Here is a 20,343-nt window from a genome sequence, read left to right on the forward strand (position 1 = left end):
GGAGGTGGTAGAGGCGGGCACGATAGCATCATTTAAGATGCATCTAGACAGATATATGAACGGGCGGGGAGCAGAGGGATACAGATCCTTAGAAAATAGGCGACATTTTTAGACAGAGGATCTGGATCGGCGCAGGCTGGGAGGGCCGAAGGGCCTGTTCCTGTGCTGGAATTTTTCTTTATTCTTCTTCTTCTTTGAATTTCATCAGCCAGAGGGTGGTGAATCTGTGGAACTCTTTGCCGCAGAAGGCTGTGGAGGCCAATTCACTGAGTGTCTTTAAGACCGAGATAGATGGGTTCTTGATTAATAAGGGATCAGGGGTTATGGGGAGAAGGCAGGAGAAAGGGAATGAGAAAATATCAGCCATGATTGAATGGCGGAGCAGACTCGATGGGCCGAGTGGCCTAATTCTGCTCCTATGTCTTATGGGCTTACGGACCTCGCGAGGTCCCCGACATATTCATGGGACCCTCACTCTGACACGTTCCCGGACCCTCGCTCCAACACAGTCCTGAGACCCTCGCTCCGACACGTTCCTGGGACCCTCGCTCCAGCACAGTCCTGAGACCCTCGTTCCAACACGTTCCCGGGACCCTCGCTCCAACACAGTCCTGAGACCCCCGCTCCAGCATGTTCCCGGGACCCTCGCTCCAGCATGTTCCCGGGACCCTCGCTCCAGCATGTTCCCGGGACCCTCGCTCCAGCATGTTCCCGGGACCCTCGCTCCAGCATGTTCCCGGGACCCCCGCTCCAGCATGTTCCCGGGACCCTCGCTCCAGCATGTTCCCGGGACCCCCGCTCCAACATGTTCCCGGGACCCCCGCTCCAGCATGTTCCCGGGACCCCCGCTCCAACATGTTCCCGGGACCCCCGCTCCAACACGTTCCTGGGACCCTCGCTCCAGCATGTTCCTGAGACCCTCGTTCCAACACGTTCCCGGGACCCTCGCTCCAGCATGTTCCCGGGACCCTCGCTCCAACATGTTCCCGGGACCCTCGCTCCAGCATGTTCCCGGGACCCTCGCTCCAGCATGTTCCCGGGACCTTCGCTCCAACATGTTCCTGGGACCCTCGCTCCAGCATGTTCCCGGGACCCTCGCTCCAGCATGTTCCCGGGACCTTCGCTCCAACATGTTCCTGGGACCCTCGCTCCAACATGTTCCTGGGACCCTCGCTCCAACATGTTCTCAATGACCCCACAGGTCAGGGTTGCCTGATAACAATGTAATCACACTGGCCACTTCCAAACCAGCATCTGACAGCTCTGACCTGATTAGTTGTACTGACTGCAGGCGGAGAGAATTCGCCACCTGGCTAAGTCTCAAAGGTTAATTTACAGGCTGGCAATGACCCGTGTGTGAGCAGGTGATTCGAGCATCGCAGATTATGTGGACACAATTTTATCACTGCAATTATCAATGTGGACAGAGGCTTTGCTGAACTGGCGTCAGGAGTTTGATCAAATCATTATTTCTTCGTATTTGCAGCAAATAGACTGGATTGTCCCTCTCGTGCACTTTGACCCAGGGAATGGCTGTGGCCACATTTTCCGTCAGTCTTTCTCCTCAATAAGTACCAATCTGCGAGACAGGCTGTGCTGCTTTCTGGCCGTGTTCCTGCCGAGACAACCTTGGCTGCTTCCAGAGGTCACTCATTCGGACGGATAGTGCCGACTCTTGTCTGCTATAAAGCTGTCCTACTTCTGGAACCAATGCCTCCACGAATATGAGGTGGGATTGGGAGTGGTAGACGGTGACCTGGTACAGGACGAAAGATACATTTTCTATTTATTTTCACTTTGTCCCTGTCCCTATACAGTCCCCTCCTGTTCCCCTCCCCGCCCTGCAACCCCCTCCCGGCTCCATCCCTCTCCCGACTCTCCCCTCCTGTTCCCCTCCCCGCCCTGCAACCCCCTCCCGGCTCCATCCCTCTCCTGACTCTCCCCTCCTGTTCCCCTCCCCGCCCTGCAACCCCCTCCCGGCTCCATCCCTCTCCTGACTCTCCCCTCCTGTTCCCCTCCCCGCAAACCCTCCCGGCTCCATCCCTCTCCCGACTCTCCCCTCCTGTTCCCCTCCCCGCCCTGCAACACCCTCCCTGCTCCATCCCTCTCCCGACTCTCCCTGACCAACCTCCTCCCTGCCCTGCAACCCCCTCTCGGCTCCATCCCTCTCCTGACTCTCCCCTCCTGTTCCCCTCCCCGCCTTGCAACCCCCTCTCGGCTCCATCCCTCTCCTGACTCTCCCCTCCTGTTCCCCTCCCCGCCCTGCAACCCCCTCTCGGCTCCATCCCTCTCCTGACTCTCCCCTCCTGTTCCCCTCCCCGCCTTGCAACCCCCTCTCGGCTCCATCCCTCTCCTGACTCTCCCCTCCTGTTCCCCTCCCCGCCCTGCAACCCCCTCCCGGCTCCATCCCTCTCCTGACTCTCCCTGACCAACCTCCTCCCCGTCCCTGGAGAAAGTGTAAAGAGCTGCAAATGGGAATGAGAAAAAAAAATCAGTGAGGGACTTGAAGGACAATGATGAAGGTTTATAATGAGGATATTGAACAAAAGAGGCTGGGAAGTGTAACATGAACCCTGGCACAACATTGTAATTAGACTGGATGCTGGAGGATGCGGAGTAAGGAGTCTCAACTTCTTAAATCTTGTTGTAAATTCGCAATTAACTCAAATCTAGAGTTTAACTAACACTCTAACCTTCAGGGACTGGTCTCACTCTGCAGGGGAAGAAGCCGGTTATTTGGTATCTGGTAAATGACTAAGGTTCAAAATAGTCGAGCATCTAGTGGTCAGGTTAATAAGGCAGTAGGGGATAGTGCAGCCAAAGGATTGACCCTATTCTGGGCATCAAAGAGTGAGAGTCCAGCCGGCTGTGTTGCCTGCCCGGCCAGGGTTTGGAACATCTGCTCCGAGCTGAAGAGGAACTTGCAGTGGGAGGGAGAGGAGTTGTGGTCCATGTAGGTACCAACAACGTGGGCAGGACAAAGAAGGAGGTTCTGCTTCTTCAGTCGGAGGAGTTAGAACATAGAACACAGAACAGTACAGCACAGAACAGGCCCTTCGACCCTCGGTATTGTGCCGAGCCTTGACCGAAACCAAGATCAAGCTATCCCACTCCCTGTCATTCTAGTGTGCTCCATGTGCCTATCCAATAACCGTTTGAAAGTTCCTGAGGAAAATTGATGTACAGAGAGATCTGGGAATTCAGATCCATTGTACCCTGAAGGCGGCAACGCAGGTGGATAGAGTGGTCAAGAAGGCATGCAGCATGCTTGTCTTCATCGGGCAGGGTATTGAGTACAAGAGTCAGCAGGTCATGTTACAGTTGTATAGGACTTTGGTTAGGCCACATTTGGAATACAGCGTGCAGTTCTGGTCGCCACATTACCAGAAGGATGTGAATGCTTTGGAGAGGGTGCAGAGGAGGTTCACCAGGATGTTGCCTGGTATGGAGGGTGCTAGCTATGAAGAAAGGTTGAGTAGATTAGGATTGTTTTCGTTGGAAAGACGGAGGTTGAGGGGGACCTGATTGAGGTTTACAAAATTATGAGAGGTATGGACAGGGTGGATAGCAACAAGCTTTTCCCCAGACTGGGGGTGTCAGTTACAAGGGGTCACGATTTCAAGGTGAGAGGGGAAAAGTTTAAGGGAGATGTGCGTGGAAAGTTTTTCACGCAGAGGGTGGTGGGTGCCTGGAATGCTTTGCCAGTGGAGGTGGTAGAGGCGGGCATGATAGCATCATTTAAGATGCATCTGGACAGACATATGAATGGGCGGGGAACAGAGGGAAGTAGATCCTTGGAAAATAGGCGACAGGTTTAGATAAAGGATCTGGATTGGCGCAGGCTGGGAGGGCCTGTACATTTCTTTGTTCTTTGTTCTTAAAGTGTCCGACTCCACTATCACAGCAGGCAGTCCATTCCACACCCTAACCACTCTCTGAGTAAAGAACCTACTTCGGACATCCCTCCTATATCTCTCACCCCGAACCTTATAGTTATGCCCCCTTGTAACATAAGAACATAAGAACTAGGAGCAGGAGTAGGCCATCTGGCCCCTCGAGCCTGCTCTGCCATTCAATTAGATCATGGCTGATCTTTTGTGGACTCAGCTCCACTTTCCGGCCCAAACACCATAACCCTTAATCCCTTTATTCTTCAAAAAACTATCTATCTTTACCTTAAAAACATGTAATGAAGGAGCCTCAACTGCTTCACTGGGCAAGGAATTCCATAGATTCACAACCCTTTGGGTGAAGAAGTTCCTCCTAAACTCAGTCCTAAATCTACTTCTGCCTTATTTTGAGGCTATGCCCCCTAGTTCTGCTGTCACCCGCCAGTGGAAACAACCTGCCCGCATCTATCCTATCTATTCCCTTCATAATTTTAAATGTTTCTATAAGATCCCCCCTCATCTTTCTAAATTCCAACGAGTACAGTCCCAGTCTACTCAACCTCTCCTCATAATCCAACCCCTTCAGCTCTGGGATTAACCTAGTGAATCTCCTCTGCACACCCTCCAGCGCCAGTACGTCCTTTCTCAAGTAAGGAGACCAAAACTGAACACAATACTCCAGGTGTGGCCGCACTAACACCTTATACAATTGCAACATAACCTCCCTAGTCTTAAACTCCATCCCTCTAGCAATGAAGGACAAAATTCCATTTGCCTTCTTAATCACCTGTTGCACTTGTAAACCAACCTTCTGTGACTCATGCACTAGCACACCCAAGTCTCTCTGAACAGCGGCATGCTTTAATATTTTATCGTTTAAGTAATAATCCCGTTTGCTGTTATTCCTACCAAAATGGATAACCTCACATTTGTCAACATTGTATTCCATCTGCCAGACCCGAGCCCATTCACTTAACCTATCCAAATCCCTCTGCAGACTTCCAGTATCCTCTGCACTTTTCGCTTTACCACTCATCTTAGTGTCATCTGCAAACTTGGACACATTGCCCTTGGTCCACAACTCCAAATCATCAATGTAAATTGTGAACAATTGTGGGCCCAACACGGATCCCTGAGGGACACCACTAGCTACTGATTGCCAACCAGAGAAACACCCATTTATCCCAACTCTTTGCTTTCTATTAATTAACCAATCCTCTATCCATGCTACTACTTTACCCTTAATGCCATGCATCTTTATCTTATGCAGCAACCTTTTGTGTGGCACCTTGTCAAAGGCTTTCTGGAAATCCAGATATACCACATCCATCGGCTCCCCGTTATCTACTGCACTGGTAATGTCCTCAAAAAATTCCACTAAATTAGTTAGGCATGACCTGCCTTTAACGAACCCATGCTGCGTCTGCCCAATGGGACAATTTCTATCCAGATGCCTCGCAATTTCTTCCTTGATGATAGATTCCAGCATCTTCCCTATTACCGAAGTTAAACTCACTGGCCTATAATTTCCTGTTTTCTGCCTACCTCCTTTTTTAAACAGTGGCGTCACGTTTGCTAATTTCCAATCCACCGGGACCACCCCAGAGTCTAGTGAATTTCGGTAAATTATCACTAGTGCATCTGCAATTTCCCTAGCCATCTCTTTTAGCACTCTGGGATGCATTCCATCAGGGCCAGGAGACTTGTCTACCTTTAGCCCCATTAGCTTGCCCATCACTCCCTCCTTAGTGATAACAATCCTCTCAAGGTCCTCACCTGTCATAGCCTCATTTCTATAAGTCGCTGGCATGTTATTTGTGTCTTCCACTGTGAAGACCGACCCAAAAAACCTGTTCAGTTCCTCAGCCATTTCCTCATTTCCCATTATTAAAACTCCCTTCTCATCCTCTAAAGGACCAATATTTACCTTAGCCACTCTTTTTTGTCTTATATATTTGTAAAAACTTTTACTGTCTGTTTTTATATTCTGAGCAAGTTTACTCTCATACTCTATCTTACTCTTCTTTATAGCTTTTTTAGTAGCTTTCTGTTGCCCCCTAAAGATTTCCCAGTCCTCTAATCTCCCAGCAATCTTTGCCACTTTATATGCTTTTTCCTTCAATTTGATACTCTCCCTTATTTCCTTAGATATCCACGGTCGATTTCCCTCTTTCTTCCGTCCTTCCTTTTTGTTGGTATAAACCTTTGCTGAGCACTGTGAAAAATCGCTTGGAAGGTTCTCCACTGTTCCTCAACTGTTCCACCATAAAGTCTTAGCTCCCAGTCTACCTTAGCTAGTTCTTCTCTCATCCCCTTGTAATCTCCTTTGTTTAAACACAAAACACTAGTATTTGATTTTACTTTCTCACCCTCCATCTGTATTTTAAATTCCACCATATTGTGATCGCTCCTTCCGAGAGGATCCCTAACTATGAGATCATGAATCAATCCTGTCTCATTACACAGGACAAGATCTAGGACCGCTTGTTCCCTCGTAGGTTCCATTACATACTGTTCTAGGAAACTATCGCGGATACATTCTATAAACTCCTCCTCACGGTTGCCTTAACCGACCTGGTTAAACCAATCGACATGTAGATTAAAATCCCCCATGATAACTGCCGTACCATTTCTACATGCATCAGTTATTTCTTTGTTTATTGCCTGCCCCACCATCTCGTTACTATTTGGTGGCCGACAGACTACTCCTATCAGTGACTTTTTCGCCTTACTATTCCTGATTTCCACCCAAATGGATTCAACCTTATCCTCCATAGTAACAGCTACATCCACTCGAGGAAATAGTCTCTGAACATCCACTCTACCTATCCCCCTCATCATCTTATAAATCTCTATTAAGTCGTCTCTCATCCTCCTCCGCTCCAAAGAGAAAAGCTCTCAACCATTCCTCATAAGACCTACCCTCGAAACTAGGCAGCATCCTGGTAAATCTCCTTTGCACCCTTTCCAATGCTTCCACATTCCTCCTATAATGAGGTGACCAGAACTGCACACAGTACTCCAAATGTGGTCTCACTAGGGACCTGAACAGTTGCAGCATCACCCCACGGCTCTTAAACTCAAGCCCCCTGTTAATAAACGCTAACACACTATAAGCCTTCTTCACGGTTCTATCCACTTGAGTGGCAACCTTCAGAGATCTGTGGACATGAACTCCGACATCTCTCTGTTCCTCCACATTCCTCAGAACCCTGCAGTTAACCCTGTAATCCGCATTCAAATTTTTCCTACCAAAATGAATCACCTCGCACTTATCAGGGTTAAACTCCATCTGCCGTTTTTCGGCCCAGTTCTGCATCTTATCAATGTCTCTTTGCAGCCTACAACAGCCCTCCACCTCATCCACTACTCCACCAATCTTAGGTACCAACTTAAGAAGCAGAACCTCAAAGGTCATAATCTCGGAGTTATTACCTGAGCCACATTCAAAGCGACACAGGAAAATTAGATGTTCAAAATGAATAAGTGGCTGAAAGGCTGCTGTGGGAGAAATGGGTTCTGGTTCATGGGCCACTGGCACGGGTAATGGGGGAAGTGGGGTCTGTGCTGTTGGGACGATCTACACCTGATCCTTGCTGGGACCAGGGCTCTTGTGAGCTGCATAACTAGGGAAGTAGAGAGGATTTTAAACTAAATAGTTGGGCAAAGAATCAAATTTTGGACGATGTGGTCAATCAAAGAGTAACATAAAATCCCTATAGTGCAGAAGGAGATCATTTGGCTCATCAAGTCTGCACTGACCCAAGGGCAGCATGGTGGCGCAGTGGTTAGCACTGCTGCCTCACGGCGCTGAGGTCCAAGGTTCATAGATTTCATAGAGTTTACAGTGCAGAAGGAGGCCATTCGGCCCATCGAGTCTGCACCGGCTCTTGGAAAGAGCACCCTACCCAACACCACACTATCCCCATAACCCAGTAACCCCACCCAACACTAAAGGCAATTTTGGACACTAAGGGCAATTTATCATGGCCAGTCCACCTAACCTGCACATCTCCCCACATTAGGGCAGCACGGTAGCATGGTGGTTAGCATAAATGCTTCACAGCTCCAGGGTCCCAGGTTCAGTTCCCGGCTGGGTCACTGTCTGTGCGGAGTCTGCACGTCCTCCCCATGTGTGCGTGGGTTTCCTCCGGGTGCTCCGGTTTCCTCCCACAGTCCAAAGATGTGCGGGTTAGGTGGATTGGCCATGCTAAATTGCCCGTAGTGTCCTAAAAAGTAAGGTTAAGGGGGGGGTGGGGTTGTTGGGTTACGGGTATAGGGTGGATACGTGGGTTTGAGTAGGGTGATCATTGCTCAGCACAACATCGAGGGCCGAAGGGCCTGTTCTGTGCTGTACTGTTCTATGTTCTATCTTTGGACTGTGGGAGGAAACCGGAGCACCCGGAGGAAAGCCACGCACACACGGAGAGAACGTGCAGACTCCGCACAGACAGTGACCCAGGCCGGGAATCGAACCTGGGACTCTGGAGCTGTGAAGCAATTGTGCTAACCACCATGCTACCCTGCTGCCCTCACCGCGCGGCTCCGGGTCACTGTCCGTGTGGAGTTTGCACATTCTCCCCGTGTCTGCGTGGGTTTCACCCCCACAACCCAAAGATGTGCAGGGTAGGTGGATTGGCCACGCTAAATTGCCCCTTAATTGGAAAAAATGAATTAGGTACTCCAAATTTATAAAAAAAAGTCTGCACACTGCGACAGGAAGGGATAGAGAGACAAATCTAACAGTTAATCAACAGATGAAACTAGAGGTTGGAAAAAGAATAAACGTACAAAATGCACGCAGCATTCAAAACAAAACAGATGAACTGAGAGTGCAGACAGAAATAAATAAGTACAATTTGATAGCCTTCATGGAGATTATGGGTTGGGACCTGAATATTAAAGGTTAAACGACATTTCGAAAGGACAGGAAATGAGGAAAAAGTCGAGAGGCGGCTCTGTAAGTTAATGCTGGTTGTACCCAATCTAAATTCAGGAAAGCGGGATGTGGATGCGAGTTGGGTAAAGATGAGAAAGGGTAAAGACAGGAAGTGATTGTCGTGTACAGGACTCGGCACAGTAACCACAGGGTGGGATGGAGCATCAAGGGTGAAATAATTGGAACTCGTCAGAAAGGTAGGGGGTGGCGGGGGGCTCAGACTGGGATGGGGGTCCGTGGGGGGGGGGGGGGGGGGGGGGGGCGATGCTTGTTGGGGGGGTTGTCCCTGTGAGGCTGGGTCTGGATGTTTAGATCGTTACTCTGGAGATTGAATGGATTCCTCTTTCGGAGACACGATGGTGCAGACTCTATGCACTGTGGGGATTCTATGAATGCATTGAGTAGGCCTGTACTCCCCGGATTAACGGGTGATTTAGTTGAGGATGAATCCAAGAATTGAAAGGGCAGAAAGAGAGAAAGTATTTCCTCTGATGGGACAGAACGAGTTTGAAGCTGGAGCTGGGCTGTTCAGGGTGATATCAGAAATCTGGAACCCTCTCCCTGACTGCATTTGAAATGGGGTCAATTGAACATTTCAGAAGTGTGGTAGATAGATTTGGTGAGGCAAGGATAGTGAGGGTTCTGGAAGCAATGTCGGTAGATGATATAAAGATATATATCTGCTGAACAAACACAAAGGCTGACTGGCCCACTCCTGTTCCTATGTCCTATTCCTGTGCCAACCATTGTCCTACCCAGTGATCTTTTGTCTTCCATCTTCTCTTCTGCTTCAATTGGTGACCCACTGTGGCTGTGATGTTGTAACAGATCAAGGTGAGAGGAGCTGGAAATACTCAAACTCGTCCCAGCCACTCCAATAGAACTGGAATCTGGAATAAACAAAGCACAAGCAAACTAAATTAATGAAGTGGTTAAAATGTGTATTTCCAGCTCACGCAATGGTCCGCTGAGGACATTAGGTCCACCTAATGTCCCCCGAGAGACTTCACAGCCTGGGAACCTTCCTGTAGGGAAGCAGGGTAGCATGGTGGTTAGCATAAATGCTTCACAGCTCCAGGGTCCCAGGTTCAATTCCCGGCTGGGTCACTGTCTGTGTGGAGTCTGCACGTCCTCCCCCTGTGTGCGTGGGTTTCCTCCGGGTCCTCCGGTTTCCTCCCACAGTCCAAAGATGTGCGGGTTAGGTGGATTGGCCATGCTAAATTGCCCGTAGTGTCCTAATAAAAAAGTAAGGTTAAGGGGGGGTTGTTGGGTTACGGGTATAGGGTGGATACGTGGGTTTGAGTAGGGTGATCATGGCTCGGCACAACATTGAGGGCCGAAGGGCCTGTTCTGTGCTGTACTGTTCTATGTTCTATGTTCTATGTAACAGGTTACTACATACAGAGAACTCAACCATATGGTGGGGAGGAGGGGTGGGGATAATGGTTGGAAAGCTGAGAAAAAGCAGAGTAGTGATTAATGGATGTTTTTCGGATTGGAGGAAGCTTGGTCGTGGAGTTCCCCAGGGGTCAGTGCTTTTCCTGACACATATTGATGTGGTTGACACAAACTTGGGAGCACTGTGAACTGGATAGGACAGAATGTCAAAAGGACAGGGACGAGTTGGAGGAATGGGACTTGGGTTTGTATATGCATCCAGCACTGAAAATGGCAGGGCAGGTTGAGAGACTGATTAATAAAGTCACAGTTTCATAGACCTTATTCATAGGGCTTAGGGTACAAGTTAAACTTGTATCAAACATTGCTTTGGCCCGAATTGGAGTATTGTACCGTTCTAGAAACCACACTTAGATAAGCTGTGAGGCTGTTTATTGGAATAGTTCCAGGATGTGGAACTTCAGTTATTCGATAGATTGGAGAAGTTGGAGCTATTTTCCTTGGGAGAGGGGGGCTGTGGGAGATTTGACAGAGTTATTAAACTGTACTTCCTGGTGGAGGGACTGAGAACAGGAGGGCGCTGATTTACGGTCACTGGGAAAAGGCGACGTGAGGAAAGATGTTCACACAGCGAGTGGTTTGGATGTGAAAAGCTCGGCCTGACAGTGTGGCGGAGGCTTGTTCAATCGCGGCTTTGGAGAGGAAGTTGGATTATTAGCTGAAAGGAAGAATATGAAAATCACAGGGAGAAGTGAGAGAGCGGCAGCGCTCATTTGGAGGGCCGGCACAGAGACAGTGGGCTGAATGGCCTCCTTCTGCGCTGTAACAACTCTGTGATTCGCAGAGGTATTTGAAGATGGGTAGTTGCTGATGGTTGAATAGGAACTGAGAATCACTGGTGCCTGGAGGGTGAACACAGGCTGTACCAGGGGGGTACTGTACCAGGGGGGTACTGTACCAGGGGGGTACTGTACCAGGGGGGTACTGTACCAGGGGGTACTGTACCAGGGGGGTACTGTACCAGGGGGGTACTGTACCAGGGGGGAGAGAAGGCAGGAGAATGGGGATGAGAAAAATATCAGCCATGACTGAATGGCAGAGCAGACCCGATGGGCCGAGTGGCCTAATTCTGATCCTATATCTTATCATCTTAGGACTTGAACAAGGACAAGATTTGCTTGATCGTGTAGAGGCACGGTGGCACAGTGGTTAGCACTGCCGTCTCATGGAGCCGAGGACCCGGGTTCGAGTTTGCACATTCTCCCCGTGTTTGCATGGGTTTGGCCCCCACAACCCAAAGATGTGGAAGCTAGGTGGATTGGCCACGCCCAATTGCCCCTAATTGGAAAAATAAATTTGGGTACTCTAAATTTATAAAAAGAAGAAAACAGATTTCCTTGGTCGTACAGAATTTGAAAAGAGATACATGTTGCCGAAGCCTTTCATTTTTGGGACAAATGCAAGAATTCTGAATTTCAAATGATCGCAACAACTTATTCTGTCGGAGAAAATGGTGCTGATTGGGTGGCAAATTGACTCCGATTGATAGAGACCTTCTCATGGAGGAAGCAAAAGGGAATTATAGCTCCAAACTCCCAGATAGTTCAAAAAGACACAAGACTGGAACATATTCCTTTTGGTTTGCAGAGAACAAATCTGTTTATTAAAGTATGTCACTTCGAGCAAGTGTAAATGAACCACATTTTGAGCTCAGCTGATTATATTATATTTGTTGCCACTATAGCCAATACTGCACTCAGGATTGTTCAGATAGTGCTGTCCAATCGGGGAATCACAGTAGATGTTTAGTTTTGGGTTTTACGAGCTCGGTGTGGTGGAGTGTACGGTCTGCCTATTCTATTCGACCAGCCAATTATTGGGATGTATGGTCAATGTACCGGGCATCAGACTGGCGTTGAGATTTACCCACAATGTAGTTCCACTATGTGGCTGTCTTTCTGGACTGGCAGCAGCTTGTGGAGCCCGATGGCTTTTGCCATGGCAATGCCTCGGCCACTCAGAACCGACTTGCCAACTAATCAGCACCCTTTTCTCTTGTAATATAAATTGTTGTGATCATTTAAAATTTGCCACTGTGCTTTAGCCCTGATCAGTGCGAGATGAAAACCTTTGGCAACTTGTCTCTCCTTTCAACAATACTCTAAATGGAAACCTGTGGAGTGTTAATGATTGCTTTAGGTTGGTGAGTTGAAAATGGAAAAAAAAAGTTTTAGTGGGGATGAAGATATAACAATCACGACAATTGGGAGAATCTGGCCCTGGGAACAGTAGAGTTGGGAATAAGAAGAGAACAAACTGTCATACTGAGCAGTGCTGTTGGAGACGGTTAAAACAGCGGTGGGCAAACTTTTCTGTGCAAGGGCCACATTCAGAAATTCACAATTTTAAAGGGCCGCTTAGTATATTAAGTAAAATAATTAATATTTAAAATAGCCAAAATAAAAGGTTTTTAAAGAACAAAAAAGCAATTAATTTTTATTAATTAATATTTTAAAGTAGAAACTTCACATGAAACACATGTTGCGCCGAGCAATGATACCCTACTCAAATCAACGTATCCACCCTATACCAGCAACCCAACAGCCCCCCCCCCCCCCCCATTAACCTTAATTTAAAAAAAAAAATTCTTTAAAAAAAAATTTTTTTTTTTAATGACTTGATCTTGGTGGGCCACATAAAGACCTTTGGCGGGCCGCATGCGGCCCGCGGGCCGTAGTTTGCCCACCCCTGGGTTAAAATGAGCTTTGCAGAGAGCTGGGGTCCATTATAAACAATTTTACAGCACAGCACTTAGAAAACAGTGACAGGATTGGACAGAGTCAGCATGGGCAAATGAATGGCAGATACAGTATAATGTGGATAAATGCGAGGTTATCCACTTTGGTACCAAAAACAGGAAGGCAGATTATTTTCTGATTGGCTACAGATTGAGAGAGGGGACTGGGCAATGAGACCTGGGTGTCCTCAAACACCAGTCACTGAAAGTAAGCATGCAGGTGCAGAAGGTGGTGAAGAAGGCAAATGGTATGTTGGCCTTCATTGCGAGAGGTTTTGAGTATAGAAGCAGGGATGTGTTGCTGCAATTACACATGGCTTTGGTGAGATCACACCTGGAATATTGTGTGTAGTTTTGGTCTCCTAAATGGGAGGAAGGATGTTCTTGCTGCAGAGAGAGTGCAGAGTGCAGAGAGCGTGCAGGGTGCAGAGTGCAGAGAGCGTGCAGGGTACAGAGTGCAGAGAGCGTGCAGGGTGCAGAGTGCAGAGAGCGTGCAGGGTGCAGAGTGCAGAGAGCGTGCAGGGTGCAGAGTGCAGAGAGCGTGCAGAGTGCAGAGAGCGTGCAGAGTGCAGAGGGCAGAGAGAGTGCAGGGTGCAGAGTGCAGAGTGCAGAGAGAGTGCAGAGAGAGTGTAGAGTGCAGAGAGAGTGCAGAGTGCAGAGAGAGTGCAGAGTGCAGGGTGCAGAGAGAGTGCAGAGGGCAGAGAGAGTGCAGAGAGAGTGCAGAGTGCAGAGAGAGTGCAGAGAGAGTGCAGAGTGCAGAGAGCGTGCAGAGTGCAGAGTGCAGAGGGCAGAGAGAGTGCAGAGGGCAGAGAGAGTGCAGAGTGCAGAGAGAGTGCAGAGTACAGAGAGAGTGCAGAGTGCAGAGAGAGTGCAGGGTGCAGAGAGCGTGCAGGGTGCAGAGTGCAGAGAGCGTGCAGAGAGAGTGCAGAGTGCAGAGAGAGTGCAGAGTGCAGAGAGAGTGCAGCGAGAGTGCAGAGTGCAGAGTGAATGCAGAGTGCAGAGAGCGTGCAGAGTGCAGAGGGCAGAGAGTGCAGAGTGCAGAGAGTGCAGAGTGCAGAGAGAGTGCAAGTGCAGAGAGTGCAGGGTGCAGAGAGAGTGCCGGTGCAGAGAGCGTGCAGGGTGCAGATGCAGAGAGCGTGCAGAAGAGGGCAGATGCAGAGAGCGTGCAGAGTGGCAGGGAGAGTGCAGATGCAGAGAGAGTGCAGAGAGTGCAGAGAGAGTGCAGAGTGCAGAGTGAATGCAGAGTGCAGAGAGAGTGCAGAGTGCAGAGAGCGTGCAGAGTGCAGGGAGAGTGCAGAGAGAGTGCAGAGTGCAGAGTGAATGCAGAGTGCAGAGTGAATGCAGAGTGCAGAGAGAGTGCAGTGCAGAGAGGTGCAGAGTGCAGAGAGAGTGCAGAGTGCAGCGAGAGTGCAGAGAGAGTGCAGAGAGCAGAGTGAATGCAGAGTACAGAGAGAGTGCAGAGTGCAGAGAGAGTGCAGTGCAGAGAGTGCAGAGTGCAGAGAGTGCAGAGTGCAGAGAGAGTGCAGAGTGCAGAGAGAGTGCAGAGAGAGTGCAGAGTGCAGAGTGCAGAGAGAGTGCAGAGCGTGCAGAGAGAGTGCAGAGAGAGTGCAGAGTGAGAGAGAGTGCAGGGTGCAGAGAGCGTTCAGGGTGCAGAGTGCAGAGAGAGTGCAGAGTGAGTGCAGAGTGCAGAGAGAGTGCAGAGTGCAGAGCGTGCAGAGTGAGTGCAGAGAGAGTGCAGAGAGAGTGCAGAGTGCAGAGAGAGTGCAGAGTGCAGAGAGAGTCCAGAGTGCAGAGAGTGTGCAGAGTGCAGAGTCAGAGAGAAGCAGAGTGCAGAGAGAGTGCAGAGTGCAGAGAGTGCAGAGTGCAGAGAGTGCAGAGTGCAGAGAGAGTGCAGCGTGCAGAGAGAGTGCAGCGTGCAGAGAGAGTGCAGAGTGCAGAGAGAGTGCAGAGTGCAGAGAGAGTGCAGAGTGCAGAGAGCGTGCAGAGTGCGAGAGAGTGCAGAGTGCAGAGAGAGTGCAGAGTGCAGAGTGAATGCAGAGTGCAGAGAGCGTGCAGAGTGCAGAGGGCAGAGAGAGTGCAGAGTGCAGAGAGAGTGCAGAGTGCAGAGAGAGTGCAGAGTGCAGAGAGAGTGCAGAGAGCGTGCAGAGTGCAGAGAGAGTGCAGAGAGAGTGCAGAGTGCAGAGAGAGTGCAGAGAGAGTGCAGAGTGCAGAGAGAGTGCAGAGTGCAGAGAGAGTGCAGAGTGCAGAGAGAGTGCAGAGTGCAGAGAGTGCAGAGTGCAGAGAGAGTGCAGAGTGCAGAGAGAGTGCAGCGTGCAGAGAGAGTGCAGAGTGCAGAGAGAGTGCAGAGTGCAGAGAGAGTGCAGAGTGCAGAGAGCGTGCAGAGTGCAGAGAGAGTGCAGAGTGCAGAGAGAGTGCAGAGTGAATGCAGAGTGCAGAGAGCGTGCAGAGTGCAGAGGGCAGAGAGAGTGCAGAGTGCAGAGAGAGTGCAGAGTGCAGAGAGAGTGCAGAGTGCAGAGAGAGTGCAGGGTGCAGAGAGCGTGCAGGGTGCAGAGTGCAGAGAGCGTGCAGAGAGAGTGCAGAGTGCAGAGAGCGTGCAGAGTGCAGGGAGAGTGCAGAGTGCAGAGAGAGTGCAGAGAGAGTGCAGAGTGCAGAGTGAATGCAGAGTGCAGAGAGAGTGCAGAGTGCAGAGAGCGTGCAGAGTGCAGGGAGAGTGCAGAGAGAGTGCAGAGTGCAGAGTGAATGCAGAGTGCAGAGTGAATGCAGAGTGCAGAGAGAGTGCAGTGCAGAGAGAGTGCAGAGTGCAGAGAGAGTGCAGAGTGCAGCGAGAGTGCAGAGAGAGTGCAGAGAGCAGAGTGAATGCAGAGTACAGAGAGAGTGCAGAGAGAGTGCAGAGTGCAGAGAGAGTGCAGTGCAGAGAGAGTGCAGAGTGCAGAGAGAGTGCAGAGTGCAGAGAGAGTGCAGAGTGCAGAGAGAGTGCAGAGTGCAGAGAGAGTGCAGATGCAGAGTGCAGAGAGAGTGCAGAGAGCGTGCAGAGAGTGCAGAGTGCAGAGAGAGTGCAGAGGAGAGAGATGCAGGGTGCAGAGAGCGTGCAGGTGCAGAGTGCAGAGAGAGTGCAGAGTGAGTGCAGAGTGCAGAAGAGATGCAGAGAGATTGCAGAGTGCGAGAGCGTGCAGATGAGTGCAGAGAGGTGCAGAGAGAGTGCAGAGTGCAGAGAGAGTGCAGAGTGCAGAGAGAGTGCAGAGAGTGTGCAGAGTGCAGAGTGCAGAGAGAATGCAGAGTGCAGAGAGAGTGCAGAGTGCAGAGAGAGTGCAGAGTGCAGAGAGAGTGCAGCGTGCAGAGAGAGTGCAGAGTGCAGAGAGAGTGCAGAGTGCAGAGAGAGTGCAGAGTGCAGAGAGCGTGCAGAGTGCAGAGAGTGCAGATAGAGAGAGTGCAGAGTGCAGAGAGCGTGCAGAGTGCAGGGAGAGTGCAGAGTGCAGAGAGAGTGCAGAGTGCAGCGAGAGTGCAGAGAGAGTGCAGAGAGAGTGCAGAGAGAGTGCAGAGAGAGTGCAGAGTGAATGCAGAGTGCAGAGAGAGTGCACAGTGCAGAGAGAGTGCAGTGCAGAGAGAGTGCAGAGTGCAGAGAGAGTGCAGAGTGCAGAGAGAGTGCAGAGAGCGTGCAGAGGGCAGAGAGAGGGCAGAGAGAGGGCAGAGAGAGTGCAGAGTGCAGAGAGAGTGCAGAGGGCAGAGAGAGTGCAGAGAGAATGCAGAGAGCGTGCAGGGTGCAGAGAGCGTGCAGGGTGCAGAGTGCAGAGAGCGTGCAGAGAGAGTGCAGAGTGCAGAGAGCGTGTAGAGTGCAGGGAGAGTGCAGAGGCAGAGAGAGTGCGAGAGATCTGCAGAGGAGTGCAGAGAGAGTGCAGAGTGCAGAGTGAATGCAGAGTGCAGAGAGAGTGCAGAGTGCAGAGAGTGTGCAGAGTGCAGGGAGAGTGCAGAGTGCAGAGAGAGTGCGGAGTGCAGGGAGAGTGCAGAGTGCAGAGAGAGTGCAGAGTGCAGCGAGAGTGCAGAGAGTGCAGAGTGCAGAGAGAGTGCAGAGAGAGTGCAGAGTGCAGAGAGAGTGCAGTGCAGAGAGAGTGCAGAGGCAGAGAGTGCAGAGTGCAGAGAGAGTGCAGAGTGCAGAGAGAGTGCAGAGTGCAGAGAGAGTGCAGAGAGAGTGCAGAGGGCAGAGAGAGTGCAGAGTGCAGATGGCAGAGAGGGTGCAGAGAGAGTGCAGAGTGCGTGCAGAGTGCAGAGAGCGTGCAGAGTGCAGAGAGCGTGCAGAGTGCAGAGGGCAGAGAGAGTGCAGAGTGCAGAGAGAGTGCAGAGTGCAGAGAGAGTGCAGAGTGCAGAGAGAGTGCAGGGTGCAGAGAGAGTGCAGGGTGCAGAGAGCGTGCAGGGTGCAGAGTGCAGAGAGCGTGCAGAGAGAGTGCAGAGTGCAGAGAGCGTGCAGAGTGCAGGGAGAGTGCAGAGTGCAGAGAGAGTGCAGAGAGAGTGCAGAGTGAATGCAGAGTGCAGAGAGATTGCAGAGTGCAGAGAGCGTGCAGAGTGCAGGGAGAGTGCAGAGTGCAGCGAGAGTGCAGAGAGAGTGCAGAGTGCAGAGAGAGTGCAGTGCAGAGAGAGTGCAGAGTGCAGAGAGAGTGCAGAGTGCAGAGAGAGTGCAGAGTGCAGAGGGCAGAGAGAGTGCAGAGAGAGTGCAGAGTGCAGAGAGAGTGCAGGGTGCAGAGAGCGTTCAGGGTGCAGAGTGCAGAGAGAGTGCAGAGTGAGTGCAGAGTGCAGAGAGAGTGCAGAGTGAGTGCAGAGTGAGTGCAGAGAGAGTGCAGAGAGGGTGCAGAGTGCAGAGAGAGTGCAGAGTGCAGAGAGAGTCCAGAGTGCAGAGAGTGTGCAGAGTGCAGAGTGCAGAGAGAGTGCTGAGTGCAGAGAGAGTGCAGAGAGAGTGCAGAGAGAGTGCAGAGTGCAGAGAGAATGCAGAGTGAAGAGAGAGTGCAGAGAGAGTGCAGAGTGCAGAGAGTGCAGAGTGCAGAGAGAGTGCAGAGTGCAGAGCGTGCAGAGTGCAGAGAGAGTGCAGAGTGCAGAGAGCGTGCAGAGTGCAGGGAGAGTGCAGAGTGCAGAGAGTGTGCATAGTGCAGAGAGCGTGCAGAGTGCAGAGAGAGTGCAGAGTGCAGAGAGCGTGCAGGGAGAGTGCAGAGTGCAGCGAGAGTGCAGAGAGAGTGCAGAGTGAATGCAGAGTGCAGAGAGAGTGCAGAGAGAGTGCAGAGAGAGTGCACAGTGCAGAGAGAGTGCAGTGCAGAGAGAGTGCAGAGTGCAGAGAGAGTGCAGAGAGCGTGCAGAGGGCAGAGAGAGGGCAGAGAGAGTGCAGAGTGCAGAGAGAGTGCAGAGTCAGAGGGCAGAGAGATTGCAGAGAGAGTGCAGAGTGCAGAGAGCGTGCAGAGTGCAGAGAGCGTGCAGAGTGCAGAGAGAGTGCAGAGTGCAGAGGGCAGAGAGAGTGCAGAGTGCAGAGAGAGTGCAGAGTGCAGAGAGAGTGCAGGGTGCAGAGAGCGTGCAGGGTGCAGAGAGCGTGCAGGGTGCAGAGTGCAGAGAGCGTGCAGAGAGAGTGCAGAGTGCAGAGGGCAGAGAGAGTGCAGAGGGCAGAGAGAGTGCAGAGTGCAGAGAGAGTGCAGAGTAAGAGAGAGTGCAGAGTACAGAGAGAGTGCAGAGTGCAGAGAGAGTGCAGGTGCAGAGAGCGTGCAGGGTGCAGAGAGCGTGCAGGATGCAGTGCAGAGAGCGTGCAGAGAGAGTGCAGAGTGCAGAGAGAGTGCAGAGTGCAGAGAGTGCAGAGTGCAGAGAGAGTGCAGGGTGCAGAGAGCGTGCAGGTTGCAGAGAGAGTGCAGAGTGAGTGCAGAGTGCAGAGAGAGTGCAGAGAGAGTGCAGAGAGAGTGCAGAGAGAGTGCAGAGTGCAGAGAGCGTGCAGAGTGAGTGCAGAGAGAGTGCAGAGTGCAGAGAGAGTGCAGTGCAGAGAGAGTGCAGAGTGCAGAGAGCAGAGGAAGTGCAGAGAGAGTGCAGAGTGCAGAGAGAGTGCAGAGTGCAGAGAGAGTCCAGAGTGCAGAGTGTGCAGAGTGCAGAGTGCAGAGAGTGCAGAGAGAGTGCAGAGTGAGTGCAGAGTGCAGAGAGAGTGCAGTGCAGAGAGAGTGCAGAGTGCAGAGAGTGCAGAGTGCAGAGAGAGTGCAGAGTGCAGAGAGAGTGCAGAGAGCGTGCAGAGGGCAGATAGAGTGCAGAGAGAGTGCAGAGTGCAGAGTGCAGAGGGCAGAGAGAGTGCCTAGAGTGTGCAGAGTGCAGAGAGCGTGCAGAGTGCAGAGAGCGTGCAGAGTGCAGAGTGCAGAGGGCAGAGAGTGCAGAGTGCAGAGAGATGCAGAGTGCAGAGAGGAGTGCAGAGTGCAGAGAGTACAGTCAGCGAGAGCGTGCAGAGAGAGTGCAGAGTGCAGAGAGAGTGCAGAGTGCAGAGAGCGTGCAGAGTGCAGAGAGAGTGCAGAGTGCAGAGAGAGTGCAGAGTGCAGAGAGAGGCAGAGAGAGTGCAGAGAGAGTGCAGAGTGCAGAGAGAGTGCAGAGTGCAGAGAGAGTGCAGGAGTGCAGAGAGAGTGCAGGGTGCAGAGAGTGCAGAGGGCAGAGAGTGCAGAGTGCAGAGAGTGGCAGAGTGCAGAGAGAGTGCAGAGTGCAGAGAGAGTGCAGAGTGCAGAGAGCGTGCAGAGTGCAGGGAGAGTGCAGAGTGCAGAGAGAGTGCAGAGTGCAGCGAGAGTGCAGAGAGAGTGCAGAGAGAGTGCAGAGTGAATGCAGAGTGAAGAGAGAGTGCAGAGAGAGTGTAGAGTGCAGAGAGAGTGCAGTGCAGAGAGCGTGCAGAGTGCAGAGAGAGTGCAGAGTGCAGAGAGAGTGCAGAATGCAGAGTGCAGAGGGCAGAGAGAGTGCAGAGAGAGTGCAGAGTGCAGAGAGAGTGCAGAGAGAGTGCAGAGAGTGCAGAGTGCAGAGAGCGTGCAGAGTGAGTGCAGAGAGAGTGCAGAGTGCAGAGAGAGTGCAGTGCAGAGAGAGTGCAGAGTGCAGAGAGAGTGCAGAGTGCAGAGAGAGTGCAGAGGGCAGAGAGAGTGCAGAGAGAGTGCAGCGTGCAGAGAGCGTGCAGAGTGCAGAGTGCAGAGGGCAGAGAGAGTGCAGAGGGCAGAGAGTGCAGAGTGCAGAGAGAGTGCAGAGTACAGAGAGAGTGCAGAGTGCAGAGAGAGTGCAGGGTGCAGAGAGCGTGCAGGGTGCAGAGAGCGTGCAGGGTGCAGAGAGCGTGCAGGATGCAG

At 51.4% G+C, this 20,343-nt stretch overlaps 1 protein-coding gene across 7 annotated transcripts in view; it reads right to left on the minus strand.

The window, feature by feature from the left end:
* Nucleotides 1-323: 323 nt before the first annotated feature.
* Nucleotides 324-20,343, minus strand: part of LOC119956181 (protein FAM149B1-like) — a 133,105-nt gene continuing 113,085 nt past the window's right edge. For 4 of the 7 annotated variants that reach the window (XM_038783121.1, XM_038783118.1, XM_038783115.1 and 1 more), the window contains 2 exons: nucleotides 9,585-9,719; nucleotides 325-1,756 (listed from right to left, as the gene is read on the minus strand). In XM_038783121.1, coding sequence (XP_038639049.1) covers nucleotides 1,683-1,756; nucleotides 9,585-9,719 — 209 coding nt within the window. In that variant the 3' untranslated portion in view covers nucleotides 325-1,682. Of the gene's footprint in view, nucleotides 1,757-9,584; nucleotides 9,720-20,343 lie in introns of those variants that run through there. The other 3 variants (XM_038783119.1, XM_038783117.1, XM_038783120.1) reach the window with 3 other exon arrangements.

The sequence above is a fragment of the Scyliorhinus canicula genome, chromosome 22 (genome assembly GCF_902713615.1).
Source record: "Scyliorhinus canicula chromosome 22, sScyCan1.1, whole genome shotgun sequence".
Lineage (NCBI taxonomy): Eukaryota > Metazoa > Chordata > Chondrichthyes > Carcharhiniformes > Scyliorhinidae > Scyliorhinus > Scyliorhinus canicula.